At 51.9% G+C, this 20,587-nt stretch overlaps 2 protein-coding genes across 10 annotated transcripts in view; one reads left to right on the top strand and one right to left on the bottom strand.

The window, feature by feature from the left end:
* Positions 1-807: 807 nt before the first annotated feature.
* On the bottom strand, positions 808-9,650 carry NLE1 (notchless homolog 1). 9 transcript variants are annotated; one of them, XM_027099743.1, is made up of 14 exons: positions 9,521-9,650; positions 9,241-9,384; positions 8,047-8,264; positions 7,365-7,465; positions 6,461-6,537; positions 6,189-6,286; positions 5,642-5,834; positions 5,026-5,161; positions 4,827-4,873; positions 3,550-3,752; positions 1,877-2,036; positions 1,701-1,771; positions 1,446-1,515; positions 1,036-1,153 (listed from the first exon to the last, which is right to left on the bottom strand). In XM_027099743.1, exons 1-13 carry the CDS (start codon positions 9,536-9,538, stop codon positions 1,446-1,448), a joined length of 1,536 nt encoding a protein of 511 aa, XP_026955544.1. In that variant the 5' UTR covers positions 9,539-9,650; the 3' UTR covers positions 1,036-1,153. The 9 variants fall into 9 exon arrangements, with proteins under 9 accessions (XP_026955548.1, XP_026955544.1, XP_026955545.1 ...); XM_027099744.1 differs by having other exon boundaries at positions 7,365-7,444; positions 9,521-9,649; XM_027099748.1 differs by lacking the exon at positions 1,877-2,036 and having other exon boundaries at positions 1,037-1,153.
* A 4,212-nt stretch (positions 9,651-13,862) lies between these two features.
* Positions 13,863-20,587, top strand: part of UNC45B (unc-45 myosin chaperone B) — a 30,631-nt gene continuing 23,906 nt past the window's right edge. Inside the window, exons 1-5 of the mRNA XM_027099742.1 lie at positions 13,863-14,139; positions 14,726-14,762; positions 15,966-16,141; positions 17,643-17,732; positions 20,194-20,361. Coding sequence (XP_026955543.1) covers positions 13,972-14,139; positions 14,726-14,762; positions 15,966-16,141; positions 17,643-17,732; positions 20,194-20,361 — 639 coding nt within the window. The 5' untranslated portion in view covers positions 13,863-13,971. The remainder of the gene's footprint in view (positions 14,140-14,725; positions 14,763-15,965; positions 16,142-17,642; positions 17,733-20,193; positions 20,362-20,587) is intronic.

Below are 20,587 nucleotides of genomic sequence, written 5' to 3'. Positions count from 1 at the left end.
ACCGGCCAGGTGGAAGCCAAGAACCACAGCCAGGCAACGATTTAACAACACAGATGGGGCGGGGGAGGGTGAGAAGAAGCAAGATGTCAGAAGTGCTGTGGCCCCGAGCGGTCCATACAAGGATGGTTTGGAAGCCAACCTGAGTAGATGCACCTTGGTATTGGGAGAGGAAGTGGACGCAAGACGCACGGAGGGCAAGATCTCCACCAAAGGTTTGAGGATGTCCTGGTGGGGATTCCCTTCACTATGTGAGTCTTCACGGGGCAGAGAACCATCCTCCCCATTACACCACCCCCACTTCCTCCAGAGCTCCCACCACTGCACGGCCTGTTAGAGGGAACCCTCCGGGACAGCCGCTGCCTTCCTCTCTGTGCTGCGAGAGCCCAGCAGGGCTGTCTGAGGCCAAGGAAAGCACCCCAGAGCAGCACTGACCAGCACAAGTCCTTGTGATGGTCAAAGTGTCCTCTATCTGTGCTGTCCAAATCAGTAAGTAGCCCTGAGCTAGTGTGACAACTGCATTTCTAACTGGACCGAATTCTAGTTAATGCAAACATCTTCATGTGGCTGGTGCCAGCAGAATGGACAACACAGCCTTACATCATCCTCTGGCCACTAACATACTGGCTTCAGCCCATCTCCCCAGCCTCAGCTGGCCTCTCCCTTGTAGGCACGGTGGGAAGAAGGGAAAGGCGACTTCCTGATCAGCATGGTTTTGGTGCAGCCCAGAGGGAGGGGCTAGACAAGCTGACTTAGCATAGTCCTCAGTAAAGCCCTGAGAACCTGGGACAAGAAATCATAACCCAAACACACAAACTATAAGTTATTTATTTGGTCACAGAATCTGGGGTCTGACCCTAAATAGACGGCATTTAGGAAAGGAGGCAGGGGCAGCAGTAAGGGCCAGTCATCGCTCGGCCTCCCCTGTGCTGGCATCAGCGAGCTATCAAGTGATGGCCAAGGGCTGAGCTCAGTGAGAACCTCCCACGACCTTCGACCTCCTGCTCTGGGGAGGGACGCTACTGGGGTCTGTCCAAGGACGGCAGGCCACGCTCATTCTCAAGGTCATCACCCCGGCCTTTGGTCTCCATCAGGGCAGACAGCTGGCAGAGGCTGAGTCCAGGTGGGGATCCTTGGGATTTCTCATCTCCTCCATCTGTGGAGAGAGGGACGGAACAGGATGGGGATGCCACCTCGGGAAAGGGAGGCACCATACAATCCCAGAAGCCCACTAAGGGGAGAGCTTGTGGTCCCCCCTCGGTCTACTCCCCCTGCCCCGGCTACTGTCCCTGCTCCAGCCACCCGAACTTAGGCCAGGCGCCCACCACTGCCTCGGCCAGGACCTCATCCAGGGGCCTGGCCCCTGCGATGCCCACCAAGGCTGTCCAATGACAAACAGTGGCAATCCTTTACAAGTACACAACCCTCAGGTTCCAAAGTGTATTCACCTATCTTTGATCCTCCTGTCTCCTGGTAAGTCCCAGGAGACACGTGGACCAAGCTCTCCACGACTGCACACTGAAAGGCAGAACAAGGATTTGACCTAGGTCACAGGACTCCAAAATCCAGTGTGCTAAGAACTACCGTCTCACGCTGGAGGCTACTGTCTCGGGACAGTGTGGGCACCTGGAGAGCCCTTGGAACTCTACACCACAGGGGACGGTCACAAAGGGCAGGAGAGCCGCCACCTCCCCCAAACTCACATCCGGAGGCATTTGTCCTTTCCACCACTTGCCACTCTCTGGCCATCTGGACTCCAGTCGACAGCGTATACCTGAAGGGAGGAGGGGGAGGGGGACGGTGGCACAGTGAGGAGGGTGGGGAGGAGGGCCAGGCTTCAATTCCCTCTCAACCACTTGCCCACGAGGGTCGGCCGCACCTCATCCGCATGGCCTGGCAGGTCTGTGGCCAGCTTCTGGGCCTTCACATCCCACACCTTCAGTGTGCTGTCACTGCTGCCACTGACCAAGAGCCGGCTGTCGGCCGACCATGCAATCTGGTACACGGCAGCCACATGGCCACGCAGGGAGGCCAGGTACCTGGGCCAGGGGAAGGAAGATGAGGATGGATATGAGATCTTCAAACACGCCTGAAGGGTCCTCTATGCCCACAGCGGTGGTTCTCAACCTTGGCTGTGTGTCAGGTTTACCTGGGAACTTTTACAAAATCTCACTGTCTGGTCCCCACCCCAGACCAATTTAATCTTTATCGGTCATTACGATGCTGTAAAACTTCTCCAAATGAGTTGCTTCTGGAATGCTTCTTGCCGGGCCTCCATACCTGCTCAACTTTGCAAGCCTCAGAATCCAATGCAGCCGTCTGCTTAGCCCATCTGCACGACACCACCCTCCCCCAACCACCATGACAGGTGCCTGCTGACAGGTGGCATGGAGAAACAGTGGGCCAGGCCCACCTGGAACCTGGTCGGGACAAACTGGCTGTGTCTGCTGGTGCAAGTCGTTGGGCCTCTCTGAGACTCAGTTTCCTTATCCTAAAAAGAAACCAGGGCTTCCCTGGTGGTGCAGTGGTTAAGAATCCACCTGCCAATGCAGGGGACACAGGTTTGAGCCCTGGTCCGGGAAGATCCCACATGCTGCGGAGCAACTAAGCTCGTGCGCCACAACTACTGAGACTGCGCTCTACAGCCTGCGAGCCACAACTACTGAAGCCCGCGCGCCTAGAGCCCATGCTCCGCAACACGAGAAGCCCGCGCACCGCAACCAAGAGTAGCCCCCACTCGCCACAACTAGAGAAAGCCCACATGCAGCAACGAAGACCCAACGCAGCCAAAAAAAAAAAAAAAAAAAAAAAAAGAAACAAAAGAAACTGAATGATCTATTTCACAGGGCTGTGTTGTGAAAATACACGGAGACTGACACATAGGTGCCCCTTCGGCCTCAACAACGGTTTCCTTGCTCCTTTTCTCGCCCATGCCTCTGCCTCTCCTCCTAACTAACTGCAAGGGCACTGTGCCTCGTCATAGCAGTGCTTCTCAGACTTGAAAGGTGACCTTAAAATGCAGGTCATCTGATCCCCAAGGTCTGGGATGGGGCCCAAGGTTCTGCATTTCCATCAAGCTCCCAGGTGATGCACTGGCTCACTTTGAGGAGGGCCAGATAAAGACTGGACCACAAACCTACACTTGTGTTGCATCCTCAGCCCTTGGCCAGCTTTTTTTTTTTTTTTGGCCATGCTGTGCGGCTTCCAGGATCTTAGCTCCCCGACCAGGGATCGCATCCCTGGCAGTGAGAGCACAGACTCCTAACCACTGGACCGCCAGGCAATTCCCTTGGCCAGCTTTAACATCATTTCTCTCCCTAGATATGAAAGAAACTAGCATTTTCAGCGCCCACTTAGTGATGATGCTAAACAGACCACTTCATTTAATCCTTGTAACAAAACAGAGAGGTAGGGGGTCTGCACATTCAGAAGAGGAAACAAGAGGCTCAGAAAACCCAAACACTTGCCAGGGCCACACAGCTAGGAAGCGGCAGAGCCAAGCCCTTCCGGAGGAAGAGCGTCGCTCCTACCCTCCCCACACCCGCCACTCACTTGCCCGTCCTGCCATCCCACAGCTTGATAGACTTGTCAAAGGAGGCGCTGGCGATGACGCGTGAGTCCGCGGAGAAGAGCACCTGGTTGATGAGGGCCTGGTGCCCCGTCATCCGTGCCAGGGGCTTCTTGTTCTCCGCTGGGGACCACAGGAACAGGGTGAAGTCATCTGAGCCAGATACCAGCCTCTCTGGGCCCCGGCCCTGGGGAGGCACAAAGCGCACATGGTCTCAGAGAGGACAGCCCGACCTCGGCAGCGAACACACCACTGACTGCTCAATACCAGCACGGAGTCCAGGACTGCAGAAAGGAGGCTGGTTACTCCCCCCAAAGGGAGACTTCATGAACATGGGACAGGACCATTTCTATGACGTATAATTACAAGAAGAAGCAAGGTACAGAGTGGTGTGTTAAAAAGGGGAAGGAGGGCTTCCCTGGTGGCGCAGTGGTTGAGAGTCCGCCTGCCAATGCAGGGGACACGGGTTCGTGCCCCGGTCCGGGAAGATCCCACATGCCATGGAGCGGCTGGGCCCGTGAGCCATGGCCACTGAGCCTGTGTCCGGAGCCTGTGCTGCGCAACGGAAGAGGCCACAACAGTGAGAGGCCCGCGTACCGCAAAAAAAAAAAAAAAAAGGGAAGGATTTTACATGTGGGCTTGTATACGCGTGTGTATCTGTACTGTGTGTAGTGTACACATATATGTGTATGTATATACATGACGTCTCTGGCAGGAGACACAAGACACTGGTAGCACTGGATGCTTCCAGAAGGCACGGATGAAGGTGCAACAGAGATGAGAGACTTTCCACCATCTAAAATGGCCCCTACTGCTTTGTGTTCTCTGCATTTAAAAAAATTTCTTTTTTTCTTTTGGCCATGCCGTGCAGCATGCAGGATCTTAGTTCCCGACCAGGGATCGAATCCCGGGCCCTTGGCAGTGAGAGCGCCGAGTCCTAACCACTGGACCACCAGGGAATTCTCCTTTTTGTTTTCCTTGAACCTTAGACCATGTGAATGTGTTACTGAAACTAAATAAAATAAAAAAGAGAGGTACCTGAGGATTGCAAATAAACAGATAAGCAAACAAAACAAAATGAAATAAAATGATCCCCAGCACATTATGGTTTTTAGGATTGTAAACTAGGATTATCAGAACAACTTTCCGGAAAAGGTACGTTCTGAGCTGGGGCTAGAAGGGAGAAGGGCCTGAGTGTCTGCAGTGTTTTGGGGACGAGGAGAAGAAGCGCATAGAGCTGGCGGCGCTGGCAGATACTCACCCGCACGAGGCTGTAGCGGCTCAGAGCTCTCTCCTTTAACTCCTGCACTGTGTCCAGGTATCGAAGGAGAGAAGGAACAAGGCTGATGAGAAAATCCAACACAAAGTGCAAGTACCCGCCCCCCCAGCCTAGGTCCGCCTCTCGCATGTTAAGCTTGAGAATTGGCTCCTTCCCCCCGCCCCACCTCCCACTCACTCACAGGACCCTCGGAGGTCTTGGGCATTAACTGAGGCCTCGGCTGGGTCAAAGGCCCCCGTGCGCAGGGCGTAGTCGGTGCTGAGGGCCATGGTGTTCACCCAGTGGCCATGGCCTTGCAGAGTCCGGCACAGCACGCCCTAGGGCGAAGGGAGACAGGTCAGACACACACAGAGCAGTCTCCACCCCTGGGAACATGCACCCCCAGATCAGCCCCAGAAGATGGGCACTGTGGGACTCAGAAGCAGGGTCCTCATTCACTGTGATCTGAATCAAATCACCCCTCTAGGCTCAAGTCTCTCCTCATTTGTAAAATAAGGGTACCAGCCCAGAGCACTGTTTCTGGAAATATGTTTCACAGAAGGGAAATGTCACAAAAAAGGGATCTAGTCAAATAAGTTTGGGATACGGCAGGTTCGATAAACCTAAATAGGCTTCCTACAGCAGGAAATTTCCAGAGCCTGGCCATGCTAAGGGGTCCTGGAACCTCCGCTATAATGCAGCACCAAACCATAGGACCCCCGTTCCCGAAGCACTTCCCCAACCACCCAGGAAACAGTGGTCAACCTCCCTGGCCCAAGATTTCCCCAGGCTGGTTTCGGGCCTCTCCCAGCTCTTACATCATGAGCCCTCCAGACTTTGATGGTGCGGTCCTGGGAGGCGGAGTAGAGAAGCCCGTCCCCTCCCCACCGGAGACAGGTGACTGACTGTGTGTGCCCAGTGAGGATGCGCTCACAGCGGCCCGCAGCCGTGTCCCAGACCCGCACGCTGCCGTCCTTGGAGCTGCTGGCCACGTAGCGGCACTCGGGGTTGCTGGAAAGAAAGGGGGACATGCCCTCACTTCTGACCTGGCAACGTCTGTCTTCCAACACTGCCTCCCGATCCCCAGCGTGAAGACCAGGGATAATGTCTCGACAGCTTCCTGACCCCAAGATCTGGCTGCGCTGCAAGGTGGCTCTCAGGCCCCGTGATGAGCACCACCGCCCTCCCCCCGCCCCGCCCGCGCAACACAGGTGCAGAAGACCTTCCCCACTGCCTGCCACGCTGTCACTGCCAGTCAGACTGCCTACCCTGTCCCCTCACATAAGACTCCTCTGCACCAAGCAGGGGAGAGCTACGGCTTTGAAGCCCTGGCTCCTCAATCACCCAGCTGTCAGTGTCACTCACGCATGGAGGGGCTCCCAGCTCAGGGCTGTGATCCACTTGCTGTGGCCGGCAAGGGTCCTGCCCACTTGCTTCCCTGTGCTTGGGTCCCACAGGAGAATCTGAAGGACAGCAGCTCATTGAAAATAACCCTCCCCACCCTTCCCCTGGTCCCACCAAGGGTCCCCCGCCCATCGCCCCTGCTCACCCCTCCCCGAAGACCCCAGAACCTGATTCTGACCCATCTCGCAGGAAGGGAGCCCCAGAATCCCTGCCTAATTACCCTGACCATCTACCTGGCCATTCTTGCAGCCTGAAGCCAGCTTCTTGCCGTCTGGGGACCAGGATATGCTAAGGACCCAGTGTCTGTGTCCTAAGAAAGCAGTGGGGGAGAAAGGGGGACCACACCTTTCTTTATCCCTGTTGCCTAGCAACGCCTGGCACCCTGCAGAAACTCCTTAGCTAGCTGCTGAATAATTGAACGATCGAACAGAAGAGATGAGGCTTCCTAGGCAAAGGGAGAATCCTTCCCAAGTGCTAGGGCCATGCATCGCCGCACAGATAACACTGCCACTTTCTAGTAGTTCCTTATGTGCTACGTGATATAAAGTTCTTCCACACACATCAGTCCTACAATTCTCATGACAGCTCTAGAGTATGGGGCAAAGCAAGAAGTATCACCCCATTCTCCAGATGAGAAAACTAAAGCTTACAAAGGAAGCAAGGCCTACCTACAAGATCACCCAGCTAGTGTGAGGTCCCCAGGCCAGCAGCATCAGCAATGCCTGGGAACTTGAAACGCAAATTTCAGGTCACACCCCAGACCTAAGGAGACAAAATTCTGGGGGTGGGACCCAGAAATCTATATTTTAACAAGCCCTCCAGGTGATTCTGATGCACGTTCTAGTTTGAGAACCACTATGGCAGAGACTGGATTTAAGCCTGGTTCTCCTTGCTACCAGGCAGTTAGCCCCTGCCCACAACCCCACGCTGACTCTTCCGTCCAGTCTCTGCTTGTTTGTAAGTGGCTGGCAGGGCTCAAGGGTAAGGTCTCTACCTAGGAACAGGCAGCCACTAACTGGATGTCAAGGGGCTGGAATGTGCTCTGGGCCTCCTCTCCTCCTCAGGAACTAAAGAGCTGAGTGAATCAGCCACCCGCCACTGCGTTAAAACCCCGTAAGTGGGTAACTGGGTACTGACCCTGGCATGTGAAATGTGGTGTCTCAGTGCTGATATCCCAGAAGCGCACAGTAGTGTCTCCAGAGCCACTGGCCAGGTACCTGGGGAAGAAGAGAGGCCACCTGACCTCTGCAGTGAGGACAAGGGGTGGGGCACACCGGAAACACTGCACATGTACATTCCTGCTGCCCAGTAAATCATCTTCTGGGAACAGAATCTGGGACTGGAATTTTCTCTTATGAGAAGGACAAATATAACACGGGTGCCATCTGGGAGAAGACCCCAGGAAGCCATTTCTCTCCTTGTCCTTCCTAAATGGAATGGCCACAGTCAAAACCAGATTTAAAGCTTCTTACTATCCTCATAGGATTGTGAGAAGCAAATAAACCCTATTTCTCAGGTGAACAACTAACTCAGAGAGAGGTTAAATGACTTGACCAGGTCACATGGCTAGGAAGGGACAGAGGTGAGCTTGCAGCTCAGATCTCCTGAGGTCAAGTCCAGGAAGGGCTCTTCCAAGGCAGGCATCCTTGACCTTTGGGGACCAAACTCCACCGGGGAAGTCCCTTACTTGCAACCTGAGCCCAAAGCTTGGGTCTATGGTGGGCAGCCGGAGGCCCCATTGAGCATAACTTGGGGGTCCCCCCACCCCCGCCAGCAGCTGCACCCACACTCTCCTCCATGACTCTGCAGCTGTCCTTACTTTCCTGTAGGGCTGAAGGCCACAGAAATGACTGCCTCGCTGTGACCCTCCAAGGAGCTGGTGCAGCGGGTCACAGCACGAACCCTGAAGATAGCCTGTGGCTGGTAGACGATGTCAAGGACCTTCTCTGTCTCCACCGCCTGTGACTCCAGTGTCCTCCCCAGAGACGAGATGATCTCGGCATCATGGACATAGAAAGCCAGTGGCAGGGGATCCTCCTGGAGGACAACAGAAAAGAGAACCCCCCCATCAAAGGATGGGCAAGGCCATCTCCACCAGGGACCCCCACCCTCTGTGAGCTGTGGGCAGGCAACGCTTCCTACTTTTCAAGCCACCCTGCTTGGGTTACCCCCATCATTCCCCATTCAGCAAGACCTTTTTAATCCTTGAAGAGCGACTGCAAGACACACACCACTTCAAAATCCTGTATCTGAATCTCACAACCACCCTGGGAAGGAGGCATTAATATTGATAGATGAAAAAAACTGAGGCTCAGAGCAACTAAGTGATTAACGCAACGTTCTATTGCTAATGCCTAATTCAGGTTCTTCAGAAAGAAAACTAAAGTCCAGGATTAGGGTTAGTATATAGCATTATGCAGCGTTTTCTAAACCACCAGACCATGCTGCATAATGTGTAAGAAGTATCCAAAAAGCTGACTGAAAAAGGTAGACCCTCTGCTTCACCCCAGAGTCTGTGTAGTAAGTCTTGGGTGGGGTCCAGGTATTGCATTTTTAAACAGCCTCCCACCCCTCAATAGAGGGCAGCATTCTGATCAACACCGGCTTAGGAGAGCATGAGTTTTAAATCTGACACTTGGCTTCCAACTCCCAATCTACCACCTACTGCGCAGTGCCAGACAAATAACTGAATGGACTCAGGCAGCACTGTAAAATGGGGATATTAATGACAATGGGAATATAATGAGGAGCTGTGACAAGGAATCACTGTTACGATGCACCCAATGCGTTCAAAACGCGGTCTCTCTCCGCGGGTGAACTCGCGATGGTGGGCGCGTAAAGCGCTCTCACACTGATCACATCTTCCGACCCTCCCCAAGGCAGACGGCACCGCCGGGTTGTTATCACCCCTGTGGGAGAGTAGTGGGGATGTACCCGAGACCTTCGGTCTCCTGATTCCCTGCGTCCCCGACCAGGGCAGCGCCGCCCGCCCTCCGCCGGGCCCGCCGCTCACCTGGGCCAGCAGCGCGTTGCACACGAGCTGCAGCTTGTCCGGGGTGATGTCCACGGGCACGTCGAATGGGGAGCCCAGCAGCTGCCCGCCCTCATCCTGGAACTGCACTAGCAGTCGCTGCACGTCGCGCGTCGCCGCCTCGTCCTGTGTGGACAAGCGCGGCGGGCGTCATGCACGCCGCCCGGACCGAAGGGCCCTAACTTCCGCCTCCCTCCGGCCTCGGGGACCCCGGCCCGAGCGCCCAGCCGCGGCGCCCCCGCCCCCAGTCAGGCCCACCCACCGCCACCACCGCCGCCATCCTGTGTCCCCACGTGGAAGGGAAAACTCCGGCGGGACGGAGCGCCGCCCCCGTGGTCCAGCGGTGCTGCAATCCGCCACATCGCCCTCTGGTGTTGAGGAGGGGAAGTGTCGCTCCGCGCCTGGCCTCAAATAAATGGATCAAATAAATTAATCATACTTGATGCGAGGTTTCCCTGGTGGCGCAGTGGTTGAGAGTCCGCCTGCCGAGGCAGGGGACACGGGTTCGTGTCTCGGTCCAGGTAGATCCCACATGCCGCGGAGCGGTTGGGCTCGTGAGCCAATGGCCGCTGAGCCTGTGCGTCTGGAACCTGTGCTCCGCAACGGGAGAGACCACAAGAGTGAGAGGCCCGCGTACCGCAAAAAAAACAAAAAACAAACAAAAAAAACAACTTGATGCGTACAGAAGCAAAAAATTCCTACAGTTTTCAACAGTGTAGAGCAATGTATCAGGCATTGTTCTAAGTGCTTTACATATGTAACTCATTTAATTCTCACAACTCTTTTCACCCCATGTTACAGATGAGGAACTAAAGCAGAGTCGGACCAGGAGCGCTCTTACCGGAAACCGGGGATCTTCCTGTCAGTTCCTCTCTCTCTCTTATCTCTCTCTCTCTCTCTTTCTCGCTGTCTCTCCCCCCTGCATCCAGGGAGTCTCAAGCTCTGCCAATGCTGCCTCATGAACCTATCTAGAATCTGTTCTCTCCATCTCCACTGCCACACTCTGCTCTGAGTCAACCGTGGTCCCTACAATAGCCTCTTCACTTTCCTCCCTGTCTCTACCCTGCCTCCTCCTGTGCGTTCTCCACACAGCAACCAGAGTGACGTTTCAAACCAAAACTCTGGTCTGTTACTTTCTGTCCTAAAACCCTACAATGGCTCCCATTACAGGCAGGAAAAAATCAGACTCCTTATAATGGTGCACTCAGCCTTACCTCTCCAGCCACTCCTCTCACTTTAAGATCAAATCTTCCTGGCTATTTCTTAGTTCTTCCAAGTGCTTTTGCCCATGCTGTTTTCTGGAACTGGTACAGACCTGTGCACACCCCCCCGCCCCAATTCATATGTTGAAGCCCTAACCCCTAGTGTGACTGTATTTGGAGATAGACTCTATGAGGATGTAATAAAGGTTACGTGAGGTCAAAAAGATGGCATCCAAATTTGATAGGACTGGTGTCCTTATAAGAAGAAGAGGAGAAACAACAGCTCTCGCGTGCTCTCCCTCCGCTGCCCCACACCTCTCTTTGCTCTCACACAGAGAGCAGGCTGTGTGAATACACCGCAGAAGGTGGCTGTCTACAAGCCAGGAAGTGAAGTTTCACCAGAAACCAACCCTAATGATGACACCTTGAGGCTTCTAGCCTCCAGCACTGTGAGAATAAAAATTTTTTGTTGTTTAAGCCACCAAGTTGTGGTATTTTGCTATGGCAGCCTGAGCTGATGAATACATACAGGAACAGTTCCTCATTCTTCAGGTCTTGCTTTAAATATCCATTCAATCATTTAACAAAGGTCTTTGTCAGACACTGTTCTAGGAGCTCTATGTACAGTAACTCATTCAATCATTTACTCAGGGAAACCTCTGAAACAATGTCATGTTTCCTGATTTCAAAACACCTTGGTATTCTTCAGAAATCACAGATCCATGGAAGTCTTTCATCCATTCATTCAACAAATATTATTGAGCACCTATTACATACCATGCACTGTTGCAGACCCTTGGGATATGTAAGTGAACAAAATAGACACAAATCCTTATCCCCATGAATGTTCTCTGCTTCCATAATCATTCACAGTTTCTGGCACATAGCAAATGCTTAAGAAATGCTTGTGGGGGGCTTCCCTGGTGGCGCAGTGGTTGAGACTCCGCCTGCCGATGCAGGGGACACGGATTTGTGCCCCAGTCTGGGAGGATCCCACATACCGCGGAGCGGCTGGGCCCGTGAGCCATGGCCGCTGAGCTTGTGCATCCGGAGCCTGTGCTCCACAACAGGAGAGGCCACAGCGGTGAGAGGCCCGCGTACAAAAAAAAAAAAAAAAAAAAGCAACTTGTGGAATGAATTACTGAATCAGGATTTGAATCTAGGGTCTCTTGGATCTCTCTCTGCCAATGGCAGGATCCTTTACCATATTATGTCACTGCTACAGAGAGCCGCCCACAAAGGGACCCGGGGTTGGGGACACCATGAAGGCAGGGAATTCACCCATCCATTCATTCATTTATTCAGTCAACAAACATATATCAGGGCTGGATCTTGTGTCCAGCAGAGCAGTAGAACTTGTCCAAAGTCACAGAGCTGTGTTTTCAAGGTCACAGAGCTAAGAGCAGAATCTAGTGTGAGTGATCCCACCTATGCTTTTTTTCCTGCAGTATCTTTCTCAGTTTGAAAGTATAGGGGAGAAGTTGACAGAATGAGGAAGTGAAGCAAAGCATCAGCACAAAGACTTCATGCATTCATCCATTTAGGAACATGCATTGGGCACTCATTCTTCCAGGCTCTGTGCCAGGGGAAAACAAACTGCATGAGATGCTATCCTTGCCCTCTGGGAGGGTGCCCACAGCCCAGGCTCAGAGACACAGAAATGCGGGAGAATTCTAAATCCAAGTAGGGACAACCTCATAAATTTCTCTTAGGAACCCTCAGTTGGATGAGGAGAAACAATTCCTGCCCCAGGGGAGACCCTTTCTGGTGATGAATACATTGTTGTTCTTTTTTTAATTAAAAAATTTTAATTTAATTAAAATGTTAACATTGAGGTATAGTTGATTTACAATATTACATAAGTTTCAGGTGCACGACATAGTGATTCACAGTTTTGGGTTTTTGTTTTTGTTTTTGTTTTTTGGCCGCGTGGAGCAACATGCAGGACCTTAGTTCCCCGAACAAGGATCAAACCCATGACCCCTGCAGTGGGAGCATGGGGTCTTAACCACTGGACTGCCAGGGAAGTCCCTGATTCAGTTTTTAGTGAATACATAGCTTTTGTCCCAGGAAGACCCCCTTCTGCTGAGGGGGACTCCGCAAGTCCCAGTCAGTTAGGGGGCACAGTTCTTGGTTTCAGGGAATTCCCAGGTTGCCCCAGCTCTTGCTGTGGGAGAAGATTTCAGTCTGGTGGGGGATGAACAGAGCCCGTCCTCTGGGAGCTCCCAGTCTGATGGGAGAGAGAGGCTGAATATAGCCACTCCATACAGACGGGGAGGAACCACAGAATATGTGCAGAGTGGAACAAAGAAACAATCCACTTCCACCAAAGTGAGATAGCAAGTCCATGGGTCTTTCTGTAAAGCAAGGACATTTTCAACAGATGGAAGGGGTAGGGGAGTTGTGGCCAAGGGGAAGAGGGGAAGGAACATTCCTCCTTCTTCTTCCCTCCTCCCTCCAGAAGGGCATTTCTGGATGTCTCCAGTTGGTCTGGGACCTGGGCAGCTGCTCTGTGTGTCCAAGTCTGCCAGCCCCTCAGCTGTCACTCTGCTCCCAAAATAGCAGTGGTGGGGGGGAGGGGAGAGGAGGTTGTTTATCTGAGATGGAGGTGGGTAAGCGGCATTAGAGCCATGCCGAGGGAGGGAGGGTGTGCTGGGGGGGTTCCCGTCCCTCTGGATCTTTCTCTCACTCTTTGGGGTATGAGTGCCTGTGCCCCCAGGACTGCCCCTGAGTGGGGTGCTGGGGCAGAGGTTAGTCAGACCCTCCACGTGGTAATGACTGTCCAGTCTGGGGAGGGGGAGGGCCCTGAGTATCAGTGACAGACTCCAGGGGCACCTGCCCCTGTGGCCAAATATGGTCTGGAGCCACTAGCAGGGCTGATAAAGTCTCCTGGGTGGGGGCTAGGAGGGGCAGACTGACGCTGGCTGGGGGTTCACACGCACCAGAGCAGCACCCTGGGGAGGCCAGACCGAGAACACTGTCCTTGTGAGAAAGTGAGCTGGCCTGGAGGGTTCCTTGGACTGGGGAGGGAGAAGGGGGACCCAGAAATTTTAAGGCCTGCAGTGAGAATTCAGGCCCTTGGTGTGTCTAGCTGGGAGGGAGAGAGAGGGGGGAGCAGGGATTTTTTTTTTTAATTTTATATTGGAGTAGAGTTGGTTAACAATGTTGCCTTAGCTTCAGGTGTACAGCAAAGTGATTCAGTTCTGCATATACATGTATCTATTCTTTTTCAGATTCTTTTCCCATTTAGGTTGTTACATAATATTGAGCAGAGTTCCCTAGGAACAGGGTCTCTGAGACCCCTCTCAACTCGGGCCACACTCCGAGCAAATGCTGTGATGTCCTTCTGGGCAAAGGATTCGCGGGTGCTCCGGGTGGGTCTGTTGCAGGCAGCATCCTCACCTCCCATCCTGGTCGATGGGGCACCTGGTGCTCCAGACCTCAGGCCAGGAGCCCAGCCCCGGGTCTGGAGGGAGGGGATGGCCAGACGGAGCTCATCCTGTCCCCGCAGATGGCCGAGGCAGAAGCAGTGCAGCTGAAGGAGGAGGGCAACCGGCATTTCCAGCGCCAGGACTACAAGGCCGCAGCAAAGAGCTATAGCCAAGCCCTGAAGCTGACCAAGGATAAGGCCCTCCTGGCCACGCTCTATCGGAACCGGGCAGCCTGTGGCCTGAAAACGGTCTGGGATGAAGAGGGGCAGGGAGCTGAGGGCCAGGGCTAGGATGCAGGGGTATGGAGGCAGCCCCCTCATCCTGACGGGCACGCCTATCAACCCAGCCCTCTCACTGGACCCCTCAGGTTGGAGAAGGGTGCCTCCCACTGCTTTCTGGTACCCATTGCCTGACCCAGTCCTCTGGAAGACAGAAATTCATCCATGGAGATAGTTCTCATCCCGCGGGAAGCAGCCTCATGGGAAGTGGCATCATGACAGGGGCCTTTCATAGGTTATTTCGTGGCATTTCAACTGCAGACCATGAGGTCGCTGCTGCTTCCATGCCCATATCACAGATAACAAACTCAAGACTCAGAGGAGGGCTCAGTAACTTCCCCAAGATCTCCAGGTAGTTAGTAGCAGAGCTGGGTTCAAACCCGAGTTTGCCTGATGCCAAAGCTCGTCCACTTTTCCATACCCAGTGAGGGGCGCTCCCCTGGCCTCTGACAGTGGCAGCTGCCAGCGAGCCCTCTCTTCTCGCCTCGGGGACCCTCTCTGGCTGTCACTGTGTCGGGCCCACATTAACCAAGTTTCCTCCTTCCCCGTTTCTCAGGAGAGCTATGTTCAGGCGGCTTCAGATGCCTCAAGAGGTGAGCCCCCCTCACTCGGGCCTTGCCCTCCTTCCCTCCCCTTCTGCATCCCTGTTTAGTCTAAGATGCTCTCGACACTCGCAGGGATGACCAATTGTATAAACGCCATCCTGGGCATTGTAGGTGGGGCTTCAGATGTACCATCCTTATGTGAAAGGAGAGCTCCAGAAAAGCCATCCCTAAGTCACGTTTTTACATGTTAAATATGCTGGGGCAGCTTCTTTGCTTAGAAGGTTGCTTCCAGAAATCCTTTTGTCACGGTAAGGACACAGCCAGTTTGTTGGAAGTTTGGATATGTTCATATGGGATGGCGGGGGGAGAGGGCTGGTTCCCATAACCAGGGCATCAGCCTGGTCCACTCTGTGGGGACCGGGCTTCCTGAGGGGAAGACGGAGGCACTATTTCATTCCACAGACACTAGGAGGAATAAACATACGTCAACGCTGGCCATGGAGTGCCTCAACTTCTGAGAGAACTTAGGCTTAAGAGCACGATCAAAATGGGAACACTTCTCCTGGCTGCATTTTTAGGGCTATAATATGCAGAATGAAGGGGATTCTCCTCTGCATAGGTCCGTGTTGGGGTTTGATTTGGTCACTTTTTTTTAGGAGAAACAGAGATAGTCTGAGTGAGTTCAGAAGGGAGGGACCCAGCTGGAAAGGGGAATGGAAACACGTCCTGTGAAGAGCAGGGAAGTGGCAATATTTAGCTCAGAGAAGGAACTCCCAGGTAGGACAGGGAGCTGCCTTCAAATACCTAAAAGGCTGTCACACGGAAGAAGGATTGGATTTCATCTCACGTGTTCCAGGGCTAGACTCAAGACAAAAGGGCAAAGTTACAGGAAGATATGTTTCAGGTGGGAGGAGGGAAGGGCTCTCCGAAGGAGCTGTCTGCTTTGAGAAGGAAGGAGCTCCCGGACTGCTGGAGGTATGCAAGCACCAGCTGGATGAGCCTTTGGCAGGGATCACTGAGCCGAGACTGGAGAGTCAGGAATTAGACAAGATGACCCTTAAGCTCCCTCCCAACCCTGAGACTGTAATTCTTACTGCCTCCCTAACAAAGGGGAGGCTTGGACCAGATAGTCTACATGGATGCATACTCTCCAAGGAAGGCACAGAAGCCCTGCAGTTGGGGGCAGCGGTGGGGGAGGGGAAGGTGGTCTGTAGCCCGGCCCCCTGAGGCCTTGCCTGTCCCCCTTGCTAGCCATCGACATCAACTCCTCGGACATCAAGGCTCTGTATCGGCGATGCCAGGCACTGGAGCACCTGGGGAAGTTGGCCCAGGCCTTCAAGGATGTGCAATGCTGTGCCACCCTGGAGCCACGGAACCAAAACTTCCAGGAGACGCTGAGGAGGCTCAACACCAGCATCCAGGAGAAGGTGAGCCGGACCCCTGCGCATAATCCTTGGCTGCCTCTCCCCATTCCTAGTAGGGACCAGTTAGGGGAGCGGGACATCAGGCAGGGCTGGCCTACCTCCACATCCTTGGATGAGTGATCAGAGATGCTGTGATGCTTGTTCGAGGGTGCAAGCCAGCCAGGACTAGAACATCAGTCTTTTAAATTCCAGATGGAGGCTTTTTAAAAAACTGCAACTCAGTATGTCTGCACCATGATCTTCCTCTCTGGGGGGACAAAGGCAGCCAGGAGAAACCTAGGACCTGGGGGAAGGGCATTGCTGGGGAATGGAGGACAGCCAGGAACCAGTAGGAACAGGGAATCTTTTCTAGGAAAGTGGAGTGGGGTCGGGAGAACTTGGACCAGAGATGAGGAATCCTGCACCCTAATACTGGCTTAGCTACCGATTTTCTGAGGGACCCCTTGGGGTGTTGCTTTCCCCACTGTAAGAGCGGGAAGGTAACTGATCACGCAGCTCCTTGCTCCAAGACACAGTAACTTCTTTGTGCCTGGGGCAGTCCCATGGTGGGACCATGTCGTACTGTCCAGAGTGCAGACTCAAGGGCTGAGAAAATACAGACTAAGGAGTGATGGAAATAGGTGGCACTGTAGACCAGCAGAAAAAAGCAGTGGGAGGTGCAGATGGAGCTGGCAAGATGGGGGATGATGGATCTGTTAGGTCGCTTTATGAAAGCTTCAGAGCACTGGGGTTGGGAGAGTGAGGGATGAGACATTCAAAAATAATGGTTTTAATTTGCTTGAAAAGGTACTTAGAAACGGCTTCAGGTTTCCGATCCTGGAGATATATTTCTGTTTTAGCCCGTATATATTTTTAAAATTTTATTTTATTTATTTATTTTTGGCTGCGTTGGGTCTTTGTTGCTGCACGCGGGCTTTCTCTTGTTGCGGTGAGCAGGGGCTATTCTTCATTGCAGTGCGCAGGCTTCTCACTGCGGTGGCTTCTCTTGTTGCGGAGCATGGGCTCTAGGTGCACGGGCTTCAGCAGTTGTGGCTCACGGGCTCTAGAGCGCAGGCTCAGTAGTTGTGGCGCACGGGCTTAGTTGATCCGCGCCATGTGGGATCTTCCCGGACCAGGGCTTGACCCCCGTGTCCCCTGCATTGGCAGGCAGATTCTCAACCATTGCGCCACCAGGGAAGCCCTTTAGCCCATATTAAAATGTCTAATAGCTAATTGTTTACTAGACTTCAAAACTGGGTGATGACCCTTTGCCTTCCAAGACTTGTGAAGACCAAATGGGATGGCGAATATAACCAGACTGTCAGCTTTGTGGGGCAAGGACTTGACTTTGTTCTCCATTCTATACAGTGTCTGACTCATAGTAGTTGTTCAGTAAATGTTTGTTGAATGAATGAATGATGGAGGGAGACAGGAAGCTATTAATTGAGATGAACTTTATGTGGAGCCAACTGGAATGACGGGGACCCCTGCCTGCCTTCTTCCCCACTCCCTCCTCTCTCCTCAGCTCCGTGTGCAGTTCTCCACAGACTCGAGGGTACAGAAGATGTTTGAGATTCTCCTGGATGGAAACAGTAAAGCTGATAAGCTGGAGAAGGTGGGTGCTGGGCCGGCAGCGGGTGGTCTTGGGACCTGCCAGGTAACTGCACTTCCACTGCAGACTCTGCTCCTGTGTCTGGGCGGTAACATCGCCGACAGGTTGCAGGCCAGGGAGGAGGCTCCTTGGAAAAACTAAACAAAATTGATTTTGATATTTTAAAACATTGCATTAAATACAAATTTATTAAATGCATTGCATTTACAAATTTATTAAACTTATTTACATATTACATACAAATTTATTAAATGCATTGCATTTATCTTGATTACAGAGGTTTTTGGTGCCCCGTAAATTTTGCACCCAAGGTGTCTTTCTTGCCTCACCCTACTTTTGGCCCTGAGAAACAATGACACATTAAAATAATGTTTTATTCCATTTCAAATCATTGCAACAAGTCATTCTGAAATATGAAGATCTTTATTCAGAATACCATCCTCTTAGCCAAATTTGCTGCATTTTTAAAATGTTCCTAGGGACTTCCCTAGTGGTCCAGTAGTTAAGACTGTGCTCCCAATGCAAGGTGCCCGGGTTCAATCCCTGGACAGGGAACTAGATCCCACATGCGTGCCACAACTAAAAGAGTTCGCATGCCACAACTAAGGAGCCCATGTGCCTCAACTAAGACCCGGTGCAACCAAATAAATTAATTAATTAAATAAATTTTAAAAAATAAAACGTTTCTAGTCCTTCAGAGAAAAAAAAAAAGAATATCTGAATATGTATAAGAACTTGGCAGACAACGCCTGGGGAATTTTTGTTAGTTTAATGGTCAATAAGTCCATATAATATGCAGCTATCTTTTATAGCAAACTCTTATGAGGACTTAAGTTGTTATAGATGAAAGTAGTTCGAGAAGTACAAAGTCCTTGACTGACAGAGCGATGATGGTTCAGCTCATGCTTGCCTGGGATTCTCTAATCAGCCTCCCTACCTATTTGTCTACCTCCTCCTTTTCCTGCCTCATGAGTTCTTTGCCCAACCCCAGGGTCTCAGGGCCTGTTCAAGGCCTCCTCTCTAGATCTGGGGCCTTTTAAGGAATTTCGATCCTCAGTTGGTTGCCTGTGGTTAAGGAGGGCCGAATGTACTATGCCATTTTATATAAGGGACTTGAGCATACGTGGATTTTGTTATCCGTGGGGGTCCTGGAAAAAATCCCCTGCGGATACTGAGGGATGACTGTATATACATCCTCAAGGAGGAAGGCTTTAGGGTAGGAAGACACTTGAAAACCCAGCTCAACTGTCTATTTTTACAGACAGGAATCTGGGGCCCAGAGAGGTGCTATGACTAGCCCAAGGTCACACAGCTAGCATGTGGCAGAATCAGCACTCAAACCCAGGGCTTTCAAATCCCATCTTGTGCTCTGTCTGCCCACAACCTTCAACCTTCCTGAGAACCCCCTGCAACTTCAGATCTCCCTAAACAGATAAACGAACAAACAATGCCAAAACCATATTCGAAGAACATTTTTTTTTTTTTTTTTTTTCAGTACGCGGGCCTCTCACTGCTGTGGCCTCTCGCAGCATGTGGGATCCTCCTGGGCTGGGGCATGAACCCGTGTCCCCTGCATTGGCAGGCGGATTCTCAACCACTGCGCCACCAGGGAAGCCCCGAAGAACATTTTTCATGGAAAAATAATTTCCCATGTGAAATCACTTCACTTCTGTTAGAAGATAAACTGAGACATATAAAAATTCTAAGAATTTATTTGAGCAAAATCTGTTTGAATTGGGCAGCGCGAAAACAGAAGTGGTGGGGGTACTCCACCGACAGGAGCTAGGAAAAAGACGTTTATAGAAAACAGGTGGAAGCAAAACAAGGGAATTATTTGACTGGCTATAGCTGAAGCAGTTGCATTATTTGGGAAAGGCTCGTTAGCTGTTTGTGACTGGTCATCCTCAAGGTTCGATTTCTTAAACTTGAGGCAATACAGGGTTAGGTTTTGCTTTGTTTTGTGTTTTTTTAAATTGAATTATAGTTGATTTGCAATGTGTTAATTTCTGCTGTACAGCCAATTGTGGTTTGGGTTTGCTTACTTAGTTGCTTAGGCATTGAAGCCACCTCCTTGTTTAATTAATTTAACATTTCCCTACCTTTTTAAAGTCCTTATCCACAAGCATATATACACAGGTTTATTTCACCATAAGTGCAATCAGAGTGAACCTGTGATTCTGTTTCTGCTTACCAATGTTTTTTCCAAGCTTCTTCTGAGTCTTTTCATTCATGACTTTAATGGCTGCAATATATTTCATGCAGTTGGTCTTTATTGCAAGTTACTCTGTTTCTTGTTTTGAATTATATTCTTGGGCTATGTTCCCATGAGTAGGATTATAGGGCAAAAGAATATAAAGATGTTTTGAAGACCTAGTCCTTGCACCAGCCCCTGCACTTGGCTCATGGCCAAGGCCTCTGCAGCCAGACTTCCCTCATGACCTTCATTGTTTCTTCCCTCCTTCAGGCGGCCAACAACCTCATTGTTCTCAGCCGTGAGGAAGCAGGGGCCGAGAGGATCTTCCAGAACAACGGTGTGGCCCTGTTGCGGCAGCTTTTGGACACTAAGAGGCCTGAGCTGATGTTGGCTGCAGTACGGACCCTGTCGGGCATGTGTAGTGGCCACCGAGCTAGGGTGAGGGCAGGGCCAGGGTTCATGGCATGGAGGGCTGCCAGTCTGAGGACCTGGCATTGACCTGTGGGCAGGGCGTGGCTGGCATGGATAGACCCTGATACAACGTCTAAAGTGTCTCCCCTCAACCTTGGTTGTATGGCCCCAGATTCAACAGAGATTGATCCTTTTATTTTTTCTTTGAGCTGGGAATGGGTCTGACTAAACAAAGATAAGTTTCTTGAAAGTG

This window comes from Aethalodelphis obliquidens, unplaced genomic scaffold (genome assembly GCF_003676395.1).
Source record: "Aethalodelphis obliquidens isolate GAN/ISIS:26980383/991018 unplaced genomic scaffold, ASM367639v1 scaffold139, whole genome shotgun sequence".
NCBI lineage: Eukaryota > Metazoa > Chordata > Mammalia > Artiodactyla > Delphinidae > Aethalodelphis > Aethalodelphis obliquidens.
Note: the sequence above shows the minus strand (reverse complement) of the source record. Positions and strands in the feature narration are given on the sequence as shown.

What these genes read in the sequence shown, in the direction of transcription:
- NLE1 (XM_027099743.1), bottom strand. An exon ending in GCCTTCAGCCCTACAGGAAA is followed by an intron (nt 7,466 to 8,046) that starts GTAAGGACAGCT and finishes TGCAGAGGTCAG; the next exon opens with GTGGCCTCTCTTCTTCCCCA. An exon ending in AGCTGGGAGCCCCTCCATGC is followed by an intron (nt 5,835 to 6,188) that starts GTGAGTGACACT and finishes CTTTCTTTCCAG; the next exon opens with CAACCCCGAGTGCCGCTACG.